The following is a 23,142-nucleotide window of genomic DNA, read 5'->3' on the forward strand; positions in this document are numbered from 1 at the left end:
CTCGACCATTGTCCAAAGATACTTGATATAAACCAAGGGTTTTTATATAAACTAATGTTTCTATGGCAACTAAAAATTATGGAAGACGACGGACCACCCGGAGCAGACAACGTTGTGAACGAGTTCTCCACATACGAAGCGTTTTTAGACAGTCAGATAACACAGACAGATCTCTACTATCTCGAGGTTGGCTTCTAATAAGTGTTTTTTGATCATGATTGATCAACGAGACGAGGCAGACTTCTGTTGAAGGATGAGGAACTAGCTAGACAACTTGTTGAGCTAGGTTACAGAGGGAGTGGTGAGGTCTTGAGACGAGAAGAGTTTCAGGCTAGAAAAGAGGCCGCTGAAGCAAGCCGTTTGTCGAAACGAAGCCAGAAAAAGTGAGATTGCCAAGATGTCCTGATATTCTAGTGAGAATGATGCTATTTTTGTTTTAATTAAGGACATTGGCCCACACTGGTAAAGAAGTTAGTAGTTCTGCCTTTTTAACTGCTTTGGCTGAGCGTGAAGAAGCCAATAGGAGTGGAAAAATGACGGTAGGTAAATACTTAATGATCACTTGTTCAGGACTAGCTATGAAATTTATTTAGATTAGCTATACAAAAAATAATTGACGGGCAATATGGCATTTAGATAGACAGACAAACAGATAGAAATTACATGCTGTTGCATTGTTGTGAACCTCTTGACGCTTCTTCAGAATCAAGACTTGGGTGGTAGATTGATATTAATGATTTTAATTGATATGAATAGTAATGTTGATCCTTTGTCATCACAACTAATATTTCTCGTACGCTATATACTATAAAGATACAAGAACATTATCAGTGTCAGATCTAGGGAGAGGTGTGCGCCTGTACCTCCTGCAGAGTACACATCTCGTGGACTACTAGTACTGTAGAACTTGCATGTGTGACTCCCGTGTATCGTTTGTACTAACGTGCACGTGTGTTTCATGCATGAACTCGAGCTCTGGAACTTAAGCTCGCCAGTTTGGGATAAAAATATGAACTTGTCAGACAATATCTTGGACTAGTGTTCTTCGGTAGTCTCGCGTAGCCAGACCCTACAGTACTTGCTCCAAAGTGGAAGCGGGTAAGGTCTGGCTATGCGAGACTAGTTCTACGGATGTTGCACGAACTTTCCACCATTGTTTGTTAGTTTCGTTGTTGGCGGATAGAAGTCATTGACTAACCTTAAAAGATGTACGGTTTTAAGTGTCTTTCTAAGCAGAGGGCTGCTGATTAGAGGAGCTTGCCAGAAATGTTTGAAATAGTTACAAATATGAAAATAGTTGTTATTTGAAAAACATCACAAACTCGACCTCATTTGAACTGATGACTATAAGATATTCCTAGAGGGCCAGCTGCGAATTCAAATGTTGAACATAGACACGTGACTAACTGGGACGTCATTACCGAACCTGACAGACCACGCCAGTTCCTGGTGAGAATTCTGGATCCGCCACTGATTATAAATGTATTTTAGTAAGAATGGCTACACAAATCAGCAAAAAGTGAACAAACAAGTGTGAATGGTTTAATACTGTACCAAATTGAGGGTGCCAGACTAACTCACACTGTGTTACTATTTTCTGCAATGATGAGTTAGTCATGGCACCCTCAATTTGGTACAGTATTGAACCATCCACACTTGTTTGTTTGTTTTATATATTTATATTGTTTTTGTATCTTGTTCATTCACTTTTGCAGGGTGCCTCAGAATGACAAAAAATGGGAATCTTCATTAGCTGAGTGAAACCAGTGTGTTAGACGTTGCTCCTAACAATTCCCAATAACGTATGGTGGGTGCACTTGATACTCACAGGGGCACTCTGCTGTGCTGATAAATCTAATTACACAAGCCGTCAGATTTTACCCTAAGAAAGTCCAACCTACATATTTTGAGAGCATATGAAGTGCACTTTTGTCAGTTGCATTCAGTTTTAAGTTTACCGTCCTAGACACTTTGTAGCTGCTGAGCACATTTTTTTAGATAGGCATAGCGCGCGCAGCAGAGAGGTTAGTCGCGCTTCCTTCGTTGTCTTGTCACAGCATCCATAGACATGTTTGTCAACTCCTCGCATGTCGCAACATCCATAGACATGTTTGTCAACTCCTTGCATGTCTCATCATAAACGTTTTGGGAATCTCTGAGAACAACAGAAGCGGCTGTCGGCAGACATGCCTGTGAGTATCAGATACTGGAGGACACGCTACACTGCTCACACAAAATCATGGTAGTTGTATTTTCGAACCAATCGCAAAATGGAGAAAAATACTTCTGCCCAGGATAGTTTGCAACAAAGAATTAAACGTAACCAGTTCAGTCGGAGAAAGTGTACAGAATGAGAAACCCATCTGAAGAAAGTTAGTTAGTTAGTCAGACAAAATTGTGGTATTGCAAATACATTTAAAAAATAAACCAAGCAGTTTTAGAGCTTGAAACTTGGCACACATAGAGAGGAAAAGCAGGAGACTTCAGTAATGCTATTGGTTTTTTGTAGTAGTGCTTCTGAGCCAAGATAGAAAGGGGGCGTAAACGAGCTTATGCATTGACACCCCCAGTCTACCAAACAACCATAGAATTTATGGTGGAACAGGTCTCTTATACCCATGCAGTACGACCCATATAACAGAGCTAGAGTTCAACCACGCACACGCATAGTCCTATCATGGCAGAGCTTTGCCCTACGTTGTAGCTCCAGTCGAACAGAAGCCCTCGCTATCTGACTGGCACATGGGGTCTGCAGTGTTCCAGCTGTTGTGACTGCCTCTTTATGCCGCAGACTCAAGAAAGGGACACATACAAGACTTCCTCACAGAAGTATTGCAACATGTAAGTGCAAATACTTCGTACCAACTGCTTCCAGAGATACCAAGGGTTCTGCGCTAGAGGAATTTAGCCAGTCACACAAACATGGATGTGGACGGTACATAGGGCCTAGGCTACGTCAGTTACTGTGCTTGAATATTTCTAAGACATGCACAGTATGCGCAAACCGCTATTGCGACAAACTAGTACGATACGCAGTTGTAATTACAGCATGCAGATGCCAATAATGCAACTGCAAAGCTTAGCTATGAGAGATATTGATCTGTGTGAGAGCAGGGAAAGCTGCCAGTTAGCACCCAGTGACAACAAGGAAGAGGCACTTCTTGACCATTGTGGCTTCGCCTACATACCCAGAGAAAGATCTGAAAACACTGTTAATAGGGATGAGCCAAATTATATTTTTTCAGACATTTTAAACCATCTTCCTACACAACATTAGCTAATTAAGAGTTACTATTTTCAAGTAACGTGGCAATACACATAATTCCATAATTACTATGGTGTTACACACTGTATGCTACCACAGTACTGTACACGTGCATGTTCTGCTTTCAAGTCACCATAGGTGTATTACTGCAGTGTATACATTACACAGTTAGCTAAACATCTTCAAGTTAGAGCCTCTACACGTATGCTACACATATTGTCCAAACGATTGTCCACTAATTCGCAAAAGCAAATGCAATATCTAAATGTCACGAAGCAGCATCGCCCTGACACCACAAGTCTCGCCTAAATTTGGCTGGCATCTGTCATGAGTCATGTTGGATAGCCTTGACACAGCGGTAGTTTGCATGGTGCTGGCGGGACCTGACGGCTTAGAGAAGTGCACACACGACTGAAGTAATTCTTCTACTTTGCATTCATGCAGATAAAGAGATGAAAATCATTTGGGTAAAATGTAGGGAGCAAAAGAATGTTGCTTACTTTGACCGCTCTCAGCAAAGTCCAGTCCGTACTATTAGCCCACAAAAACTTATACCCAGCAAGCCCCAACGCAACCGATTATTCATCAAATGTATGTGCTAACGACAGTCTTGCACATGCTTTACAATAAATGCCAATAACACTCACCTTGTAGGACTACCATTGTGAGTCAAAATGACCAGAAACCGTCATGATCATCGTCACTTTGACCTCGTCCTGCACCTCCAAACAAGAGAAGATTTCATCTTGACAAGAAGTTCTGAAGAAAGCAATAGTGCAGGCACATCCAAGAACCAAGTAGGTTGGATTCGCTCCGCTCTATATGTTGGGCAAGCAAAACGGCCGAATATGGTGTTCGTTTGCCAGTAGCTTTGACTATTTGTATCTGCTCTCTAGGGTTGGAAAGCACGCAAAAAACAGAGAATAGATCAGTTGTCAACGCTGCCTTGTAAGACGAGCTGAGGTCAAAGACTTACTAAACTGTGCGCGGATGTTTCGAGGTTGTCATGCAAGCTATTGATACGCCCTACAGATGTTCAGATTATCCAGGACATCTCGCAAACTTAACTTCCCCGGTTGTTTGGTAGACTGCTCTCAGCCATTCCTAGATAGTGACTATACGTCACTATCAATACACTGTCCACTGATCTGTGCTGGAGTGGGAGACAATTTATCAGAACTCTCATTCAACACGTACAGCAAACAAGTGCTAGTTGTAGCTGACGTTGCATCAGCCAGGACTATTCACTGAGTGATTGCACTTTTACACCAACACTTTTCTCTCTAATTAAGATCATGCAATGGCTCAGCGCAACTGTACAACTTCCGTAGATTGATTCAGCTAACGTTCAGCCCAATATGATTTTGGCTTGGAGATCTGAATTATGATAGCTGCTGCTGCACTCTGAATTGCTACAATTGCCTAGATGCAACCATATATAGAGTGAATCACTCACACTTAGTGACTAACTCGCAGTGGATTGCTCACTTGCACTTACGGTGAATTCACAGTGAATCGTTGCGAGTCACTGCGACTATAGCTGTCACTCACCAGAAGTCGCAATGACTCACCATGAGGCACCATGACTCGCCAAAATTCTCAGTGATTTGCAGTGACTCGCAGTGACTCGAAGTGACTACTAGTGACTTGCAGTGATTGACTATGAGGCTCTGTCATAGGTACCTCCCTTTTGAAATGCGGTTCATTTTTTTGTTTAAGTGCGAACGTATGAGATCTTCCTAAGCAAGCAGGAAGGCAGGCAGATGCTTAGTTTATCACAAGACTAAGGCAATGTGTTGGAAATTGGAAGCATTTTGCATGATATAGATTATAATGGTTTGTACATTTAGACTATCATATTCATCAGGGACAGAAATCCCAATGGGCAGGTTTGATGTATAGTATACATTTATGTTATGCCTCAGAGGTTGTAATTTGACCTTTCTAAGCAGGAAATCTCTGGATATATTGACTATGCTCACAGACTGAAGGTACACACTAGCTATTGATTGACTAGAGTTTACAAAGTGGTGCTGTTATTGCTATATTATTATTGCAGACTGAAGATTTTGATCCTTATTTCAGTGGAAGAAAGCGGTTACTACCACGACAAACCGATCTTAGGTTAGCCAACTAGTAATCATGTCAATGATATCAGAACATTTATTGTCTTATTGACATGATCTATTAATTAGCTTCTACAACTGGGAGACTCAAACTTCTACTTCAAACAACACTCCAAACTATCAGGTTGGGCACAGACATGAAGTTTAGAGATTAGGTGGCAACATTGGTTATCAGGAGCTTGGATTTTGATGCATAGGTTATAGCTGATAATGCCACTGGTTTGTTGTTCAAGAACAAGAGAGATAGGAAGATCCTCAATGTTGATCCAAAGGTATACAGTCGCGGACATAGTACATATCCTCTACTCCATTTCAGAGCAAATTCTTAATAGTTGTTGCAGATTTAGTAATGATAATGGCATGTCCACCAAATACGGTGATGACTTGTTAGTGCCTTTAAAGTGGGTGAAGATTGTGCAAGCTGAAACCCACTCTTTTGTCTTGAAATGCTTCATATTCACTGAGGCCAATACAGGCAATGAGTGGAAATGCATACAAGATGCAGTGTCTTGCCAGTTGTACTGATGGGTCTGTGTTATGCCATAAATACCCTGCTAAAGTGCCTGATTGATTTTTTACTGCAAGCACCACTTACAAAAGACTTTGAAAATAGCACTAGTTTTGAATGGCGACCAGTAATCGCCATGTCACGATACTGTCAAAGGTTTATGTGAAATTTTGAACAAGAGTAATAATTTAGCCACCTTTAGCATTACCAATGCCCTGATGGCATGATCACTGATGGACCATGATTGCTATGATCTTTATTAAGGAAATTTTAAGTGGTGATGAAGCCAGGCATTACACAAACGATGTTGCAATTAAAGGAATAGGGTTACCGGTAATTACTAATAAATGTAGGAAATAATTGCAATCGGGTTAGCTATACTGTAGACAGAGCTATACTTTTGGCAGAGCATGTAGAAATTTGTTGTATGCATGCCAGGCAAATGGATGGGTATATAGAACATGTTAGTTGTTTGCATACAAATTGTTGTGTTAAAGAACACCCCAGGGAACTGCGCAGCTTTAGTGCGCAGCATAGCGAGGTCCGGTGATGGAGGGAGTCTGCGGAAGTGTCCCTGTGTAGGAGTGAGTGCTTCGTAAACTGCTAGAACACAATTGACGACAGCGTCCACTGCCTTTAACGCCAAAGAATTTCACAAAACGCCAATTCTCTCGAATGTTGCCGGACGGAAATAAATTGTACCAAAAGAATTTCAGTCTTTAGACAGTCTGAAAGTAGCACAGTGGTTTCCACTGTTCTTGGAGCGACGATTTCCGGGAACGTGATTGCGCCAGTAAGGCTCACGTAATCTGATGGCGCGCAAAAAAATGCTTCACTTGGGGGACGAAATTCTTAAAATGGCCCCTTCAGTTTCTAACCTTTTAAACGTTCTTAACGTGCATCGGTTGGGTTTGCTCTGATATGAATGAATAGATGATTGAATGATTTATTTATTTCACACCTAAAGGGTACAGTTCCCTCTTGGGGCAAACATAAAAACAAGTAAGACATAAGACGTACAGCTAACAGACTACAAAATACACCAACTGTATAGCGCCCAGATACCCAACTTGGTTAGTATGGATTTCCCATTAGCAAGTGAAGGCAGAGCCAGCAGCCTAGCATATATCTCCGGAATGCTCCTTTAATTGGAAAACATGAAAACACAGAATGGTTTATCTTGGGCTTTGATAATGTAACAGTATGTAGCGATATAACACTCTTTAGTTGCCATAACAATGGCAGCTGTATGTTTCCCCTCAATTTTATGCTGTTCAGACAGCTTGTGAACTTGAAGATAATGAAATATATATAAGGATACATTAGCTATTTTTACCCTAAAACTTAGTTGTCTTGGTGTTCAACAGAAGACCATCAGCTATATTCACACGTGTGTGTGTGTGTGTGTGTATATATATATATATATATATATATATATATATATATATACGCAACAGGAAGCATATTCGAACCACTTGTTGTTGAGTCTCTTGATCTGTGGACGCTGAACAGTTTACGCACATTGAAGAGTATAACACGCAAGGCATCATTTCACAATGGACAAACTTTAGTTGAACAATTACTAGTTTGCATGAACCAATTTGCAGTAGCTTGTGGTTGTTTAATTCTATACTGATTCTAGAGAGACTGGCATTGTCCTGTAAGGACTCGCTTTGAAAGAATATACTATTGAATTATAAATATATATATATATATTGATATATATATATATAGAAAAATTAGCTTTAGTTACTTTTGATGTTGACTTTTTCAATTACAGTGTTCTAGAAGATGACTCTACTGGGTCACCATTAGTCAATTAAATATATATACTAGCTATACTACATATATATATATATATATATATATATATATAGATAGATAGATAGATAGATAGATATTGAATAAAGTCGATCAAACAGCCGTTTCCCGAATGAATAAATGTCTTCTCTATAAGAGAGCGGTGCTACCGCGGCTTTCATGGTTACTGAGCATTGCATCTATTCCTTTGTCATGGATCGAGCAATCATTGGACAGTGTAGTCACGAAATTCTTAAAAAAATGGGTCGGTCTTGCTCATTCAGCAGCTGTCTCTCGCCTTTTCCTTAACACCAAGAACGGCGGCCTCCAACTTGGCCAACCGTCAGATTCTTTCAAGAGACTACAGTCTTGCAACCTGCTTCGATTTACTAAATCAAATGACGAATGCTTGAGAGCCCTGGCAACTATAAAGATTTCAAGAGAGACTGAGTTGTCATCAACCAGATTTAGTGCCGGCAGTTTCTTGGCAACTCTTGATACTTCGCCTGGGTGCCTGCAATCAAAAATAAAGAACATCAAAAAGACGATTACGGAATCATCAAATAATCGTCATTTGTCACATCTTACCTCCCTGTCTGTACAAGGTCAAGCGGCTCGATTCAAGGACGTGGAAGCTGAGCACTTTGCCTTGTCCCTAAAATCTCTACCCGATGACTTGTTCAAATGGGCAATAAATGGGCTCCAGGACACCCTCCCATCAGCAACCAACTTACAGTTGTGGAAGAAAATTTCGTGCAATCAATGTCCTCTCTGTCACCAACCCCAATCGCTGTGCCACGTGCTAAATGCATGTCCCAGTCTACTTGATCGAGGTTTGTACAAACAGAGACACGACAATACGCTGAGACTATTTGTGGACTTTCTAAAACGTCATCTTAGTCAACAGTTTTCCATAGTAGCCGACCTACCAGAATCAGTATACAATTTTCCTGTCGATATAACCTGTACCTGCCTTCGTCCAGACATTGTTGTTTGGAATGCCGTCCTCAAAAAGGCCTGGATGCTTGAGCTGTCGGTCCCATTCGAAACAGTCGTGGAAGAAACGAAGGCCCGGAAAGAACGCCGCTATGCCCAACTTGTCAAAGATGCTAACCATCAGTATAAGACGGAGCTTTTGCATCTCTTGGTTGGGTCGAGAGGATTGATTTTTCCTGAAACTCGACGAGCAGTCTGCATGTTGTGCAAGCCTCTTCAACGCGACTTGGACGATCTGTTTCAAGCTGTCATTCATTCCACCCTGAAAGACTCTTTTCGATGCTGGTTGGCAAGAAGAGACAACATCTCTTAACTTAAAAGTTTTTTTTTTTGTTGTTGTAATTTCTGCTTTTAATCATTTGTGATGTATAGTCTTCGACTGGACCTCTACATAGTACTCCAGAACTCTACTTCTGTTATAGTGCTACCAGTCCTGTAGACGCTTATTGTACTGTATCGTTCGGTATATTACAATAAAGGACCTTTCATAGACTTACTACCGGCCAAATGTCCAAGCAAAGGTCCTGCCCGTTCTGCAACAAACTGTACGCTGTTCTTGGACGGCACATTCACTCTTGTCATGAGAGAAAAGGAAGGCCTTACTCCGAATTTATTGCCGGCCGTGGCGCATCTACTGTTCAGCTGTCTCCTCCAACTGTCAATGAAATCGTTGGACTCCATCTTGAAAGTTCCCGGATGAGTCTTGTTGCCGCCTCGCTTTCCCCGGAGCATGATAGCAATCACAGAGTAAGAGCCCCTTCTGTTAAATCAAGCGGAAGACATTTTGTTATGCGTTCATGCCCATCTTGTTTGAAGTCGTTCAAACGTTTAGATGTACATCTAAACCGGTCTTCCAAATGCTCTTACGTCAAATTGAGTACTGGTAATAATGCAATGTCTGAGCAAGCAATTACTGGGTCTACTTCGTCCAATATTTTGACTGATGTTACCAGGTCTCCTAGAGGTGCTGCTTGTGCCCCAATGGAAAAAACCTCTTTTTCAGAACCTCCGGAAGTTCAAAATCTTGGTAACAATACTACCGAATTCCCTCTTCTTCGACGCCTTAAACTTCCTACTTGTGATCATGAATGGAACACTGCTGACATTTATTTTGCTTCATCAGTTGTGCCTTTGGTATGTTCGTACATCGACCCAGATGAAGCAAATGACATCTTAGTGAAAGGGATTTTCAACTATTTCAGCAACACCTTTGGCGTTTCTGCAAGCCAAAGAAAAAGAACAAAACGTCATGCTTCCAACCTTGCTCAACGTTTAAGGGTCGCAAAACGAGAAAACAGATTAGCTCAGAAGGCCCTGCGTCGTGCAAAGAAATCCCTCAACATGTCCAAGGATGATTTGTTATCTCTTGTTGCCGCCCTGCGGAAATCTGTGAGATCTCTTCAAAAAATGAAACGGCTGCAGATGAAGGCAAATTTCCAAAGACAATCAAAATTCCAGCAGAGGGACATTTCGTCAAATTTTTGGAAATTTGCTAAACAAATCCTTCGTTCCGACCAAAATGAAGTCAGTCCTTCATTTACTCAGACAACTGCCTATGATTATCTTCGTTCCGCTTACTCTGCTTCGTCACCAAGAAATTGCTTTGACTACCCAGAGTGGCTGAAGCACAGAGATGCTCCATCCTTTCCAATGGGTGATCTTGTCATCACGGAAAAAGACATCTATGATAAAATCAAGTGTGCTCGTTCTGATTCGGCTCCTTGTCCTCTTGACCAAATTAGCTACAAGTTATTGAAACGATGTCCATCTTTGACTGTCGGTCTCCTGCACATCTACAATCTGTGCATTCAGCAATGCAGAGTTCCAAGACTATGGCAGTGTGCTGTCATAAAGTTAATTCCTAAACCAGGAAAAAGTATCCCTTCTGACCCGTCTACCTTCCGACCAATTGCTTTGACTTCTGTAGTTGGGAAGGTGTTCACGTCATTCATCAAAGACACTCTGTTTAAGCATCTCATATCTAATGGATATCTGGATACATCGATCCAAAAGGGGTTCATCAATCACGTCAGCGGGTGTCAAGAACATCAGTTCAAATTGGTGGAGGCTATCAGAGATGCGAAAGCCAATCAGCGGCTTCAAACCATTCTATGGATTGACTTGCGTAATGCTTTTGGAAGTGTTGATCATAACTTAATCCGCTTTGCAATGTCCCATTACAATTGTGGTGATATGGTGACAAATCTCATTTCCAATATATATTGTGGTCTTCGCGCAGTCATTTGCACAGATGACTGGTGTACTTCCAATTTTCCTTATGAGGTCGGTGTATTTCAAGGGGATCCTCTGTCAGTGGCTATTTTTGACATGGTTTTCAACCTTTACACTGATGCTTTAGAATCTCTCGCTCTAACTTGTGCCTATCAGTTTTCGTCAGTGGCTCAAAACTCTTTCTTGTGTAGTTTTGCTGATGACGCTGTCGTAGTCACAAGAGGTCCACATGAAATTAATGCTGTGTGCAAGCGAACAGACCAATTCCTCGAATGGTCTGGCCTAGAAGTCAATGCGGCAAAATGTTCAACTTTTTCACGTCGGAGGCTGATTCATCCAACTGTCTTTGACCCGGAAATCTCTATACAAGGGCAAAAGATTCCATTCTTGTCACACAAGAAAAGCTACAAGTACTTGGGTCTTCCAATTGCGTCTGATCTGTCTCATGCCGACATTTCAAGAGAGCTTCTGGAGACTACTAAGAATTTATTGAATAAAGTCGATCAAACAGCCGTTTCCCGAATGAATAAATGTCTTCTCTATAAGAGAGCGGTGCTACCGCGGCTTTCATGGTTACTGAGCATTGCATCTATTCCTTTGTCATGGATCGAGCAATCATTGGACAGTGTAGTCACGAAATTCTTAAAAAAATGGGTCGGTCTTGCTCATTCAGCAGCTGTCTCTCGCCTTTTCCTTAACACCAAGAACGGCGGCCTCCAACTTGGCCAACCGTCAGATTCTTTCAAGAGACTACAGTCTTGCAACCTGCTTCGATTTACTAAATCAAATGACGAATGCTTGAGAGCCCTGGCAACTATAAAGATTTCAAGAGAGACTGAGTTGTCATCAACCAGATTTAGTGCCGGCAGTTTCTTGGCAACTCTTGATACTTCGCCTGGGTGCCTGCAATCAAAAATAAAGAACATCAAAAAGACGATTATGGAATCATCAAATAATCGTCATTTGTCACATCTTACCTCCCTGTCTGTACAAGGTCAAGCGGCTCGATTCAAGGACGTGGAAGCTGAGCACTTTGCCTTGTCCCTAAAATCTCTACCCGATGACTTGTTCAAATGGGCAATAAATGGGCTCCAGGACACCCTCCCATCAGCAACCAACTTACAGTTGTGGAAGAAAATTTCGTGCAATCAATGTCCTCTCTGTCACCAACCCCAATCGCTGTGCCACGTGCTAAATGCATGTCCCAGTCTACTTGATCGAGGTTTGTACAAACAGAGACACGACAATACGCTGAGACTATTTGTGGACTTTCTAAAACGTCATCTTAGTCAACAGTTTTCCATAGTAGCCGACCTACCAGAATCAGTATACAATTTTCCTGTCGATATAACCTGTACCTGCCTTCGTCCAGACATTGTTGTTTGGAATGCCGTCCTCAAAAAGGCCTGGATGCTTGAGCTGTCGGTCCCATTCGAAACAGTCGTGGAAGAAACGAAGGCCCGGAAAGAACGCCGCTATGCCCAACTTGTCAAAGATGCTAACCATCAGTATAAGACGGAGCTTTTGCATCTCTTGGTTGGGTCGAGAGGATTGATTTTTCCTGAAACTCGACGAGCAGTCTGCATGTTGTGCAAGCCTCTTCAACGCGACTTGGACGATCTGTTTCAAGCTGTCATTCATTCCACCCTGAAAGACTCTTTTCGATGCTGGTTGGCAAGAAGAGACAACATCTCTTAACTTAAAAGTTTTTTTTTTTGTTGTTGTAATTTCTGCTTTTAATCATTTGTGATGTATAGTCTTCGACTGGACCTCTACATAGTACTCCAGAACTCTACTTCTGTTATAGTGCTACCAGTCCTGTAGACGCTTATTGTACTGTATCGTTCGGTATATTACAATAAAGGACCTTTCATAGACTTACTACCGGCCAAATGTCCAAGCAAAGGTCCTGCCCGTTCTGCAACAAACTGTACGCTGTTCTTGGACGGCACATTCACTCTTGTCATGAGAGAAAAGGAAGGCCTTACTCCGAATTTATTGCCGGCCGTGGCGCATCTACTGTTCAGCTGTCTCCTCCAACTGTCAATGAAATCGTTGGACTCCATCTTGAAAGTTCCCGGATGAGTCTTGTTGCCGCCTCGCTTTCCCCGGAGCATGATAGCAATCACAGAGTAAGAGCCCCTTCTGTTAAATCAAGCGGAAGACATTTTGTTATGCGTTCATGCCCATCTTGTTTGAAGTCGTTCAAACGTTTAGATGTACATCTAAACCGGTCTTCCAAATGCTCTTACGTCAAATTGAGTACTGGTAATAATGCAATGTCTGAGCAAGCAATTACTGGGTCTACTTCGTCCAATATTTTGACTGATGTTACCAGGTCTCCTAGAGGTGCTGCTTGTGCCCCAATGGAAAAAACCTCTTTTTCAGAACCTCCGGAAGTTCAAAATCTTGGTAACAATACTACCGAATTCCCTCTTCTTCGACGCCTTAAACTTCCTACTTGTGATCATGAATGGAACACTGCTGACATTTATTTTGCTTCATCAGTTGTGCCTTTGGTATGTTCGTACATCGACCCAGATGAAGCAAATGACATCTTAGTGAAAGGGATTTTCAACTATTTCAGCAACACCTTTGGCGTTTCTGCAAGCCAAAGAAAAAGAACAAAACGTCATGCTTCCAACCTTGCTCAACGTTTAAGGGTCGCAAAACGAGAAAACAGATTAGCTCAGAAGGCCCTGCGTCGTGCAAAGAAATCCCTCAACATGTCCAAGGATGATTTGTTATCTCTTGTTGCCGCCCTGCGGAAATCTGTGAGATCTCTTCAAAAAATGAAACGGCTGCAGATGAAGGCAAATTTCCAAAGACAATCAAAATTCCAGCAGAGGGACATTTCGTCAAATTTTTGGAAATTTGCTAAACAAATCCTTCGTTCCGACCAAAATGAAGTCAGTCCTTCATTTACTCAGACAACTGCCTATGATTATCTTCGTTCCGCTTACTCTGCTTCGTCACCAAGAAATTGCTTTGACTACCCAGAGTGGCTGAAGCACAGAGATGCTCCATCCTTTCCAATGGGTGATCTTGTCATCACGGAAAAAGACATCTATGATAAAATCAAGTGTGCTCGTTCTGATTCGGCTCCTTGTCCTCTTGACCAAATTAGCTACAAGTTATTGAAACGATGTCCATCTTTGACTGTCGGTCTCCTGCACATCTACAATCTGTGCATTCAGCAATGCAGAGTTCCAAGACTATGGCAGTGTGCTGTCATAAAGTTAATTCCTAAACCAGGAAAAAGTATCCCTTCTGACCCGTCTACCTTCCGACCAATTGCTTTGACTTCTGTAGTTGGGAAGGTGTTCACGTCATTCATCAAAGACACTCTGTTTAAGCATCTCATATCTAATGGATATCTGGATACATCGATCCAAAAGGGGTTCATCAATCACGTCAGCGGGTGTCAAGAACATCAGTTCAAATTGGTGGAGGCTATCAGAGATGCGAAAGCCAATCAGCGGCTTCAAACCATTCTATGGATTGACTTGCGTAATGCTTTTGGAAGTGTTGATCATAACTTAATCCGCTTTGCAATGTCCCATTACAATTGTGGTGATATGGTGACAAATCTCATTTCCAATATATATTGTGGTCTTCGCGCAGTCATTTGCACAGATGACTGGTGTACTTCCAATTTTCCTTATGAGGTCGGTGTATTTCAAGGGGATCCTCTGTCAGTGGCTATTTTTGACATGGTTTTCAACCTTTACACTGATGCTTTAGAATCTCTCGCTCTAACTTGTGCCTATCAGTTTTCGTCAGTGGCTCAAAACTCTTTCTTGTGTAGTTTTGCTGATGACGCTGTCGTAGTCACAAGAGGTCCACATGAAATTAATGCTGTGTGCAAGCGAACAGACCAATTCCTCGAATGGTCTGGCCTAGAAGTCAATGCGGCAAAATGTTCAACTTTTTCACGTCGGAGGCTGATTCATCCAACTGTCTTTGACCCGGAAATCTCTATACAAGGGCAAAAGATTCCATTCTTGTCACACAAGAAAAGCTACAAGTACTTGGGTCTTCCAATTGCGTCTGATCTGTCTCATGCCGACATTTCAAGAGAGCTTCTGGAGACTACTAAGAATTTATTGAATAAAGTCGATCAAACAGCCGTTTCCCGAATGAATAAATGTCTTCTCTATAAGAGAGCGGTGCTACCGCGGCTTTCATGGTTACTGAGCATTGCATCTATTCCTTTGTCATGGATCGAGCAATCATTGGACAGTGTAGTCACGAAATTCTTAAAAAAATGGGTCGGTCTTGCTCATTCAGCAGCTGTCTCTCGCCTTTTCCTTAACACCAAGAACGGCGGCCTCCAACTTGGCCAACCGTCAGATTCTTTCAAGAGACTACAGTCTTGCAACCTGCTTCGATTTACTAAATCAAATGACGAATGCTTGAGAGCCCTGGCAACTATAAAGATTTCAAGAGAGACTGAGTTGTCATCAACCAGATTTAGTGCCGGCAGTTTCTTGGCAACTCTTGATACTTCGCCTGGGTGCCTGCAATCAAAAATAAAGAACATCAAAAAGACGATTATGGAATCATCAAATAATCGTCATTTGTCACATCTTACCTCCCTGTCTGTACAAGGTCAAGCGGCTCGATTCAAGGACGTGGAAGCTGAGCACTTTGCCTTGTCCCTAAAATCTCTACCCGATGACTTGTTCAAATGGGCAATAAATGGGCTCCAGGACACCCTCCCATCAGCAACCAACTTACAGTTGTGGAAGAAAATTTCGTGCAATCAATGTCCTCTCTGTCACCAACCCCAATCGCTGTGCCACGTGCTAAATGCATGTCCCAGTCTACTTGATCGAGGTTTGTACAAACAGAGACACGACAATACGCTGAGACTATTTGTGGACTTTCTAAAACGTCATCTTAGTCAACAGTTTTCCATAGTAGCCGACCTACCAGAATCAGTATACAATTTTCCTGTCGATATAACCTGTACCTGCCTTCGTCCAGACATTGTTGTTTGGAATGCCGTCCTCAAAAAGGCCTGGATGCTTGAGCTGTCGGTCCCATTCGAAACAGTCGTGGAAGAAACGAAGGCCCGGAAAGAACGCCGCTATGCCCAACTTGTCAAAGATGCTAACCATCAGTATAAGACGGAGCTTTTGCATCTCTTGGTTGGGTCGAGAGGATTGATTTTTCCTGAAACTCGACGAGCAGTCTGCATGTTGTGCAAGCCTCTTCAACGCGACTTGGACGATCTGTTTCAAGCTGTCATTCATTCCACCCTGAAAGACTCTTTTCGATGCTGGTTGGCAAGAAGAGACAACATCTCTTAACTTAAAAGTGTTTTGTTTTTTTTTGTTGTTGTAATTTCTGCTTTTAATCATTTGCGATGTATAGTCTTCGACTGGACCTCTACATAGTACTCCAGAACTCTACTTCTGTTATAGTGCTACCAGTCCTGTAGACGCTTATTGTACTGTATCGTTCGGTATATTACAATAAAGGACCTTCCATATAGATATAGATATAGATATAGATATATACTAGCTATTTAGCCCATTCTTTGCCCAGAAAATAAATTAATGTAATTATCACACATTTCCATTATACAATTTAGTTATTGGGCAGAGAGAGAGAGAGAGAGGGAGGGAGGGAGGGAGGGAGGGAGGGAGGGAGGGAGGGAGGGAGGGAGGGAGGGAGGGAGGGAGGGAGGGAGGGAGGGAGGGAGGGAGGGAGGGAGGGAGGGAGGGAGGGAGGGAGGGAGAGAGAGAGAGAGAGAGAGAGAGAGAGAGAGAGAGAGAGAGAGAGAGAGAGAGAGAGAGAGAGAGATGCACACGCGTGCAGCTCTCCTTTGTATAGCCTGTGGAGATACAGAACAGTTGATCATGAAGATGAAAGTGTGGAAGTAACAAAGTGGGAAAGGTGGGCGTTGATTACTATAGGGGTATAATGACATGACATTCAGGATAATTGAATATAGCAGAACACCTACAATTTCACCACTACTGTACTGCTCAGCAAAATCATGTTGTAGGAGAGACTAGCAGTTTTCCATTTACCAGTGTAAAGTGTAACTGTGTGAATGTAGTCTGGTGGAGGTAGGTATGCCCTGTGTACACCGGTGCTTTCTCGGTAGATAATATGATTGTGGTAAGAAGATATAGCCAGATGGTTTTGATTGCCACTGTCATAATAACAGATGTCTCATTCTTATGACTCACTTCAGTCCAGTAGAGATTATATTCGATCCGCCATTAGCTGTAGAGCGAAACCCAGGCATGAAACAGGTTCAACCAGTAGGAAATTGATCATCTCTCGTGGCACATGCATGTATGTGTCAAAATTCAAAGTCACGCTGCAGTCATGATCGTCGTGAGATGTTATATGGGGTTGACTCATCGAAATTGGACCAACAATTCATCAATGGGCGCAGGTAGAAGAGCAGACAAACAACAGTTTGATCACCTCTCTCCACAGCACCATTCAAGCGTTTACTTTGAACACACACACACACACACACACACACACACACACACACACACACACACACACACACACACACACACACACACACACACACACCTTCCTTCTCCTGTATTGCTTCCATCTAAAGAGACACGCTACCCCTTCAGTGGGGACAAAGACAAAGTCATGAAAAAGTTTTCCCATGAATATTGACACATTTGTGTATTGCATTGCCTCCTTTGCTTCGAAAGTACTTGTACAGGTCTGGCATTCAATGGTTTCTTTTTGTTGATGTATAGGTTTTACTCTTTCAGCAATGCATTTGTGTCTCTTCAAGTCATTAATGCGTTTAACACCTCTGTGGCATTCAGGGCAGACAACAGTTTGTAAATCAACATTGCCAGATGACACGTGACTAGACTCCAGACATGCACGGTAGTGGTCTCTCCAGGCAGATCTTGATTTATTTGCTAAGTCATATCAACAGCTTTCTAGAATGTTCAGATCATTTAGGTCTTTCCTAATGATATCTTGCCAGCTTTTCTTAGGGCCACCTTGTGGACGTTTTTCTGATAACCACCCAAAAAAGCGCATCTTGGGAATTCGACGGTTGGGCATTTGAGCCAAATGCCCTAGCCATTGCATACTTTGTCTAAGCTTGATGTTTGTAGTGTCAGGATCTCCCCATCTTTGTCTTATTGTTTCATTAGAGATACGATTTTCCCACTGTGTTGTGATAGAGATTCTAACACAAGACCAAAGACATCTATTATGAAAATAGTTCAATTTCTGAAGATGTTTCTTCAAGGGGTCCACAATTTAGAGCCATATAGTAGTGTAGAGAGCACACAAGCATCATATACTTTGCGTTTTGTCAAGGTAGTCAGATTTTTATCCTCAAACACAGCTTTACGTAAAGCTCCAATTGTCTTGGATGGTTTCGTAATTCTGCAATCTACATCCAAGTCTAATTTTCCTGAAGCTTCAATTGTAGATCCAAGATATGTGAAATCTCGTACATATTCAATGTCACCATGTTCAGTATGTATGGGACTGCAATCTTTGGAACATACCTCCCTACCTGCAGCCATCACCTTAGTTTTTGGGATGCTCAGTGATAAACCAAAATCTTGACTTGTCTTCATATAGTCAGTCACTGCTCTCATAGCCCCTGATCTAGTAGTTGACAGCAGGGCAGCATCATTCGCATATTGACAGTCAGTTAGCAGCATCTCAGTAGAATTGCACGTGTATCTCTGAAATAGCTTTTTGTTATGCTTGTAATTGATCATGACACCTACACTAGGATCCTGTACTCTTGTACTCCAGCTTTTCATTACAAAACACGCATATAGATTAAAAAGCGCAGGAGCCATGCAACAGCCTTGCCGTAGTCCATTATCAACACTGATTGGCTCTAGCAAGGTTTCATTTAGTTTGATTTGAGCCGTCATTCCCCTCTTCCACAATTTTGTTGATGTTCTTTGTGCAAGAAATCGACCCCGACAGACTTGGAAGTTCTCTGCGGGAAAACAAGAACTTGCACACACACACACAAACAAACAGAAACAACGGCTTTCTAATGTATAGAAGTAAGATAAGATATATAGTATGTATATATAGAGGTGAGCTGTCTGTATGTGTGCCCAAGCGTATCTCCACCACCCGGGTCTAATCTCCACCGAATTTGGCTTGCACACACCGAATCCATGCAGATCGATAGTGAGCCTGGCATCGTCTTCCAGAGTACTCTCGGGATGACACTATTTCCTGCCGATCAAACCCGTCCCACTTGTGTATGCCCATCGAAGTGACGACATCCAACGGGACTGTCAAAATGACTGGGAGTTAAGACATGAATAAGTTGTATATATGGGGATCCCTTTATCCGGGTGAGTAAGTAACTGCACATTGTAGTATTGTAGTGTGGAACTTCGAGGATGGGAAGCATGTGCAACATAGAGAGTTGTGGTTTTGGCGGTACTATCTAAAAAAATATATCAGTTATTCTGTCATTCTGCAATGGTGTAGTCATCATGGCCTGCCAAAGTAGGACGAGCCCCAAAAGAATTTGTTTTAGACTACGGCCACAACATGGCCTCAGAGTTTGAGCTCTGGCTCAACATTGTCAATCTGCAAGGTGACAGAGCCTGCGGAGAAAAAGAGTCTGTTCCTAAACTTGACTGGACTGAGCCTGAGGAGAGTGGTCAAGGGATTGGTAGTAGAAAAGCTTACTGGAGACAGAGCAAATGAGTATACAGCCTTGACAGATGCCATTCTCGCATACTTTTGACCAGCTGTCAATACAACAGCTGAGAGGTACAAGTTTTGGCAGGTGAAGCAACATGATTATGAATCTGTAACCTCCCTTGTTGGCCGATTGCGTTCTAAGGTAGAACGATGTGATTTTGCATTCACACGTGTTGACACGGTGGTAAACAGCCAACTCCGAGAACACCTGATCGCTGGTATAAGGAGTAATGATGTTAGGAAGGTATTGATGAAGTGCTCAAAACTCACCTTGGCAGATGCAGATACTAGTAACCTGTATTGCCAAAAGCTCAATGTATGAACATGGACCTTTGGAGTCACCGTCCCCAACTTTCATGAACAAAGTGAGTCTACCCAGTCTAGCAACCAGGTAAACTCCCCAAATGCAGTACTGTGGTCGCCTGCATATTCGAGGCAAACAGCAGTGTCCAACAGCAGACACAAAATGCCACATTGTCTGCAGAAAAGGAAAGCATCCATAGCCCAAGTTGTTGAATATGAAACACCAACGTCCAGCAGAGCCACTTCATCATGTCTATGAGGCTATGTATACAGCCAGTTTTTCTTCAAAAGCTGAGACATTTACTGTCATACTCAAGGTGAATGACAGAGTGCAAGGGTCTTCTCAACACTGATGCTGCTCGAACACTCGTCACCCAAGACACAGTAGCACCAACACGACCCAGTCCTGCTGTGTTGAAAGCATATGATGGTAATGCTGTGGAAACCATGGGCATAGCAGGTGTCACGATCAATGCAGGAGATAAATCTTGTTAGTACACCTGTTTCGTGGTGCTTCCTGGACAAACAGTTCTTTTTGGGCAGGATGTCATCCTGCAGCTGCAGCTGCTTGCTAAGCAAGATGTCAATGTGGTCAAGATTCAGTCCATCAACTTTATGATAGATCCTCAAGCAACGCCAGCAGATCTTCCAGAGCGGCGCCATGCTTTCAGCCTTTGTACGGCCTGGCCATAGAAACAAAGCTACAACGCTTCAAGGAAGCCAACGTCATTGAATCTGTTCAAGAAGCTACTCAGTGGGTGTCAAGACAGGCTTACCTGCATTGGAAAAATTGCAGCAAAACTAGATGGAGCTGGATTTTTTTAGTCTTGGAAAGTACCTTGGTATTGGTGCTAGAAGAAGCACCAGTTGGCATTAGTGATATTCAACAAGCGTCAAAGGAAGACTCCCTTCTGTCTAATGTCATGCAAAGAGTTCTTACAAATGGATGGAATGAATGCAGCCGATCAGAAGAACCCTACTACCTAGTGCAGAACCAGTTGACTGCTGTAGATGACACCTTGCTCTTGGGTAACAGGGTTATGATTCTGGAGGCCCTTCGTAGATCATTCCTTTGCCTAGCTCATGAGGGACATCCTGGAGTAGCAGCTTTTCAGGACACATTAAGGACCCGTGTTTGGTGGCCAGGCATCACAAAGATGCAATATGCAGAGTGGTGTGATATAAGCTGATGCTGACGCCCAAATCCCCCTCAACAATTCGACTTTGAAGCCGTATGGAACAAATTGGCATGACAGCGGACCTCGTGACTATTGAAGGGATATCATGCTTATCAATTATCAATTATAAATCACGTTTTCCCGAAGTACTCCCCTTAGAGGATACCACAGCTACAGGTGTGATAAACAAACTCATAGAAGTATTTGCACTATTGGCTTGCCCTCTGTTTTTGGTATCAGACAATAGTCCCCAGTTTATTGCCAGCGAGATGGACCACTTTCTGAAAAAATTGGAGTTCAGCATGTCAAGGCATGCCTGCGGTATCCTTAGTCAAATGGAATATTAGTCAACTTTGAGAGTTGAATTTCCGTAGGGGGAAACCCAAGTAATTTTATTATGTTTGGGAATTAAACATTTTAGTACCAAATAAAAGAAAATCAGCGAGATTCCGTTAGTAGCAGCGAGCGAAAACGGAGTATAAGCTCCTTAAAGCAGAGAGTCTTACGGGAGAGACGTAAGGGACTTAGGTGCTCAATTGCTATTCATCGCTGCCTTTAACAAACCTTGATGGATATCCGCAGTTCAACTAACTGATTGCTGGGCACAACACCCTTGGAATCACTGTTTCAAAGGATCCTTCACACTCGAGTACCAGCTTACAGGACCTCTCTTATGATGAATCCCAGACATCAGTCTCAAACAAAAGCTCGCATGGCAATCGACCATGACCTTAAAAGAGGTGTGTGTCAGCTACCTAAACTAAAATCTGGTGCGGTAGTTATCCTTCAAGACTGCTATACTAATCCCAGCAAGCAGTGGAGAGTATTGGACCAATTCAGTCAACAAAAGAGTGTCACAAATGGGCAACATATCATGCTTAGGAAAAAGAAACATGTAAAGCAATACATTCCAGACATGGCAGTAACACTTCCTCCAGTAACTGAGGTCAAAGCTGCAATGAGAAGAGGCCGCTAAGAGCCAAGCACAGCTACTCCAATGAATCCTACAGGACAAGTACCAACGAATTGGTCTATGAGTGTTACCCAAGAGCAGTCTAGTCAAAGTGTTTTGGACACTGTGTCTTTGGAAACACCTGCAACTAACCCTGGTTTGAACGGCAGCAGGGAGTCAACGACTGTGAGATTTGCAGCTAGTTCACAATCAACTCTGGGACATTCCTTTTTAAGGAAGAAGTAGTAACTGGATTCTGACATCAAGTGCAATTATCAGTAAGAGCCAAGGAGGCAGAAATGTCATGAATACTTTTACATTGAGTTGACTTTTTTTGCGTCAAGTTGAGTTGGGTTGTTGGTTAAATTTTTACAAGAGGGTATTGTAGTATTGTAGTGTGGGACTGCGAGGATGGGAAGCATGCACAGTCTAGAGAGTTGTGCTTTTGGCAGTACCATCTAAACATCAGTCATTCGGCCATTCTACACACGTGACTCCAAGTTTCTGCTGCTTGGCTATATCTCTGAAACTCACTGGTAAATTTCTCGGAATGGGACACTCGGTTGCATTTTCATTTGTCTTCAATGGGATACTAACACTAACACCTTCCAGGTTATTCGAATGCATGCCTACACCAGTCATTTGCACTGAATCCACCTACACGTTTCTTGCACCAAGCGGTACACGGGAAGTATGTCAATTTCTACCAAAAAGCGAGAAGAGCAAGATTCGAATTCATTCAACACATACGGGACCATGCACATAACTGCACGTAATTTCCAAGCTTCTAATGCCCAGATATCTAACTCTGACCAGGACGTTCCCTGTTAAATTTTCAGAACAGGACACTCGGTTACATTTTCATTTGTCTTCATGGGATATTAACTATCAATAATCTAATCAGTCTGTGCGAAGAATGGGATCTATAACAGCATGTATACTGGATCTCATTGAATGGGATTTAACTCTGAACAAAATACTTCATGAGAATGCTGACTGGCTGCTAATTCTTCAGAACGGAGTAAAAATGCATGTGAACAAGATCTACTTCTTGATAAATTCTGAGAACAAGATATGCATGCAAC

The 23,142-nt window shown here is 42.4% G+C and overlaps 4 protein-coding genes across 4 annotated transcripts; all 4 read left to right on the forward strand.

Annotated features, from left to right (window-relative positions):
- Positions 1-77: 77 nt before the first annotated feature.
- Positions 78-5,919, forward strand: LOC134196374 (cilia- and flagella-associated protein 299-like). Its single transcript, XM_062665480.1, has 8 exons — positions 78-186; positions 253-383; positions 446-539; positions 5,116-5,154; positions 5,218-5,256; positions 5,325-5,389; positions 5,461-5,515; positions 5,589-5,919. The coding sequence occupies exons 1-8, from the start codon at positions 79-81 to the stop codon at positions 5,718-5,720; spliced, it is 663 nt and encodes a 220-aa protein (XP_062521464.1). The 5' UTR covers position 78; the 3' UTR covers positions 5,721-5,919.
- Positions 5,920-7,809: 1,890 nt separating this feature from the next.
- Positions 7,810-9,025, forward strand: LOC134196492 (uncharacterized). Its single transcript, XM_062665635.1, has one exon. It carries the CDS (start codon positions 7,833-7,835, stop codon positions 9,006-9,008), a length of 1,176 nt encoding a protein of 391 aa, XP_062521619.1. The 5' UTR covers positions 7,810-7,832; the 3' UTR covers positions 9,009-9,025.
- A 177-nt stretch (positions 9,026-9,202) lies between these two features.
- Positions 9,203-12,642, forward strand: LOC134196201 (uncharacterized). Its single transcript, XM_062665276.1, has one exon. It carries the CDS (start codon positions 9,203-9,205, stop codon positions 12,623-12,625), a length of 3,423 nt encoding a protein of 1,140 aa, XP_062521260.1. The 3' UTR covers positions 12,626-12,642.
- A 177-nt stretch (positions 12,643-12,819) lies between these two features.
- LOC134196202 (uncharacterized) lies at positions 12,820-16,496 on the forward strand. Its single transcript, XM_062665277.1, has one exon. It carries the CDS (start codon positions 12,820-12,822, stop codon positions 16,240-16,242), a length of 3,423 nt encoding a protein of 1,140 aa, XP_062521261.1. The 3' UTR covers positions 16,243-16,496.
- The last annotated feature ends 6,646 nt before the right edge of the window (positions 16,497-23,142 follow it).

Source organism: Corticium candelabrum, chromosome 21, assembly GCF_963422355.1.
Source record: "Corticium candelabrum chromosome 21, ooCorCand1.1, whole genome shotgun sequence".
Lineage (NCBI taxonomy): Eukaryota > Metazoa > Porifera > Homoscleromorpha > Homosclerophorida > Plakinidae > Corticium > Corticium candelabrum.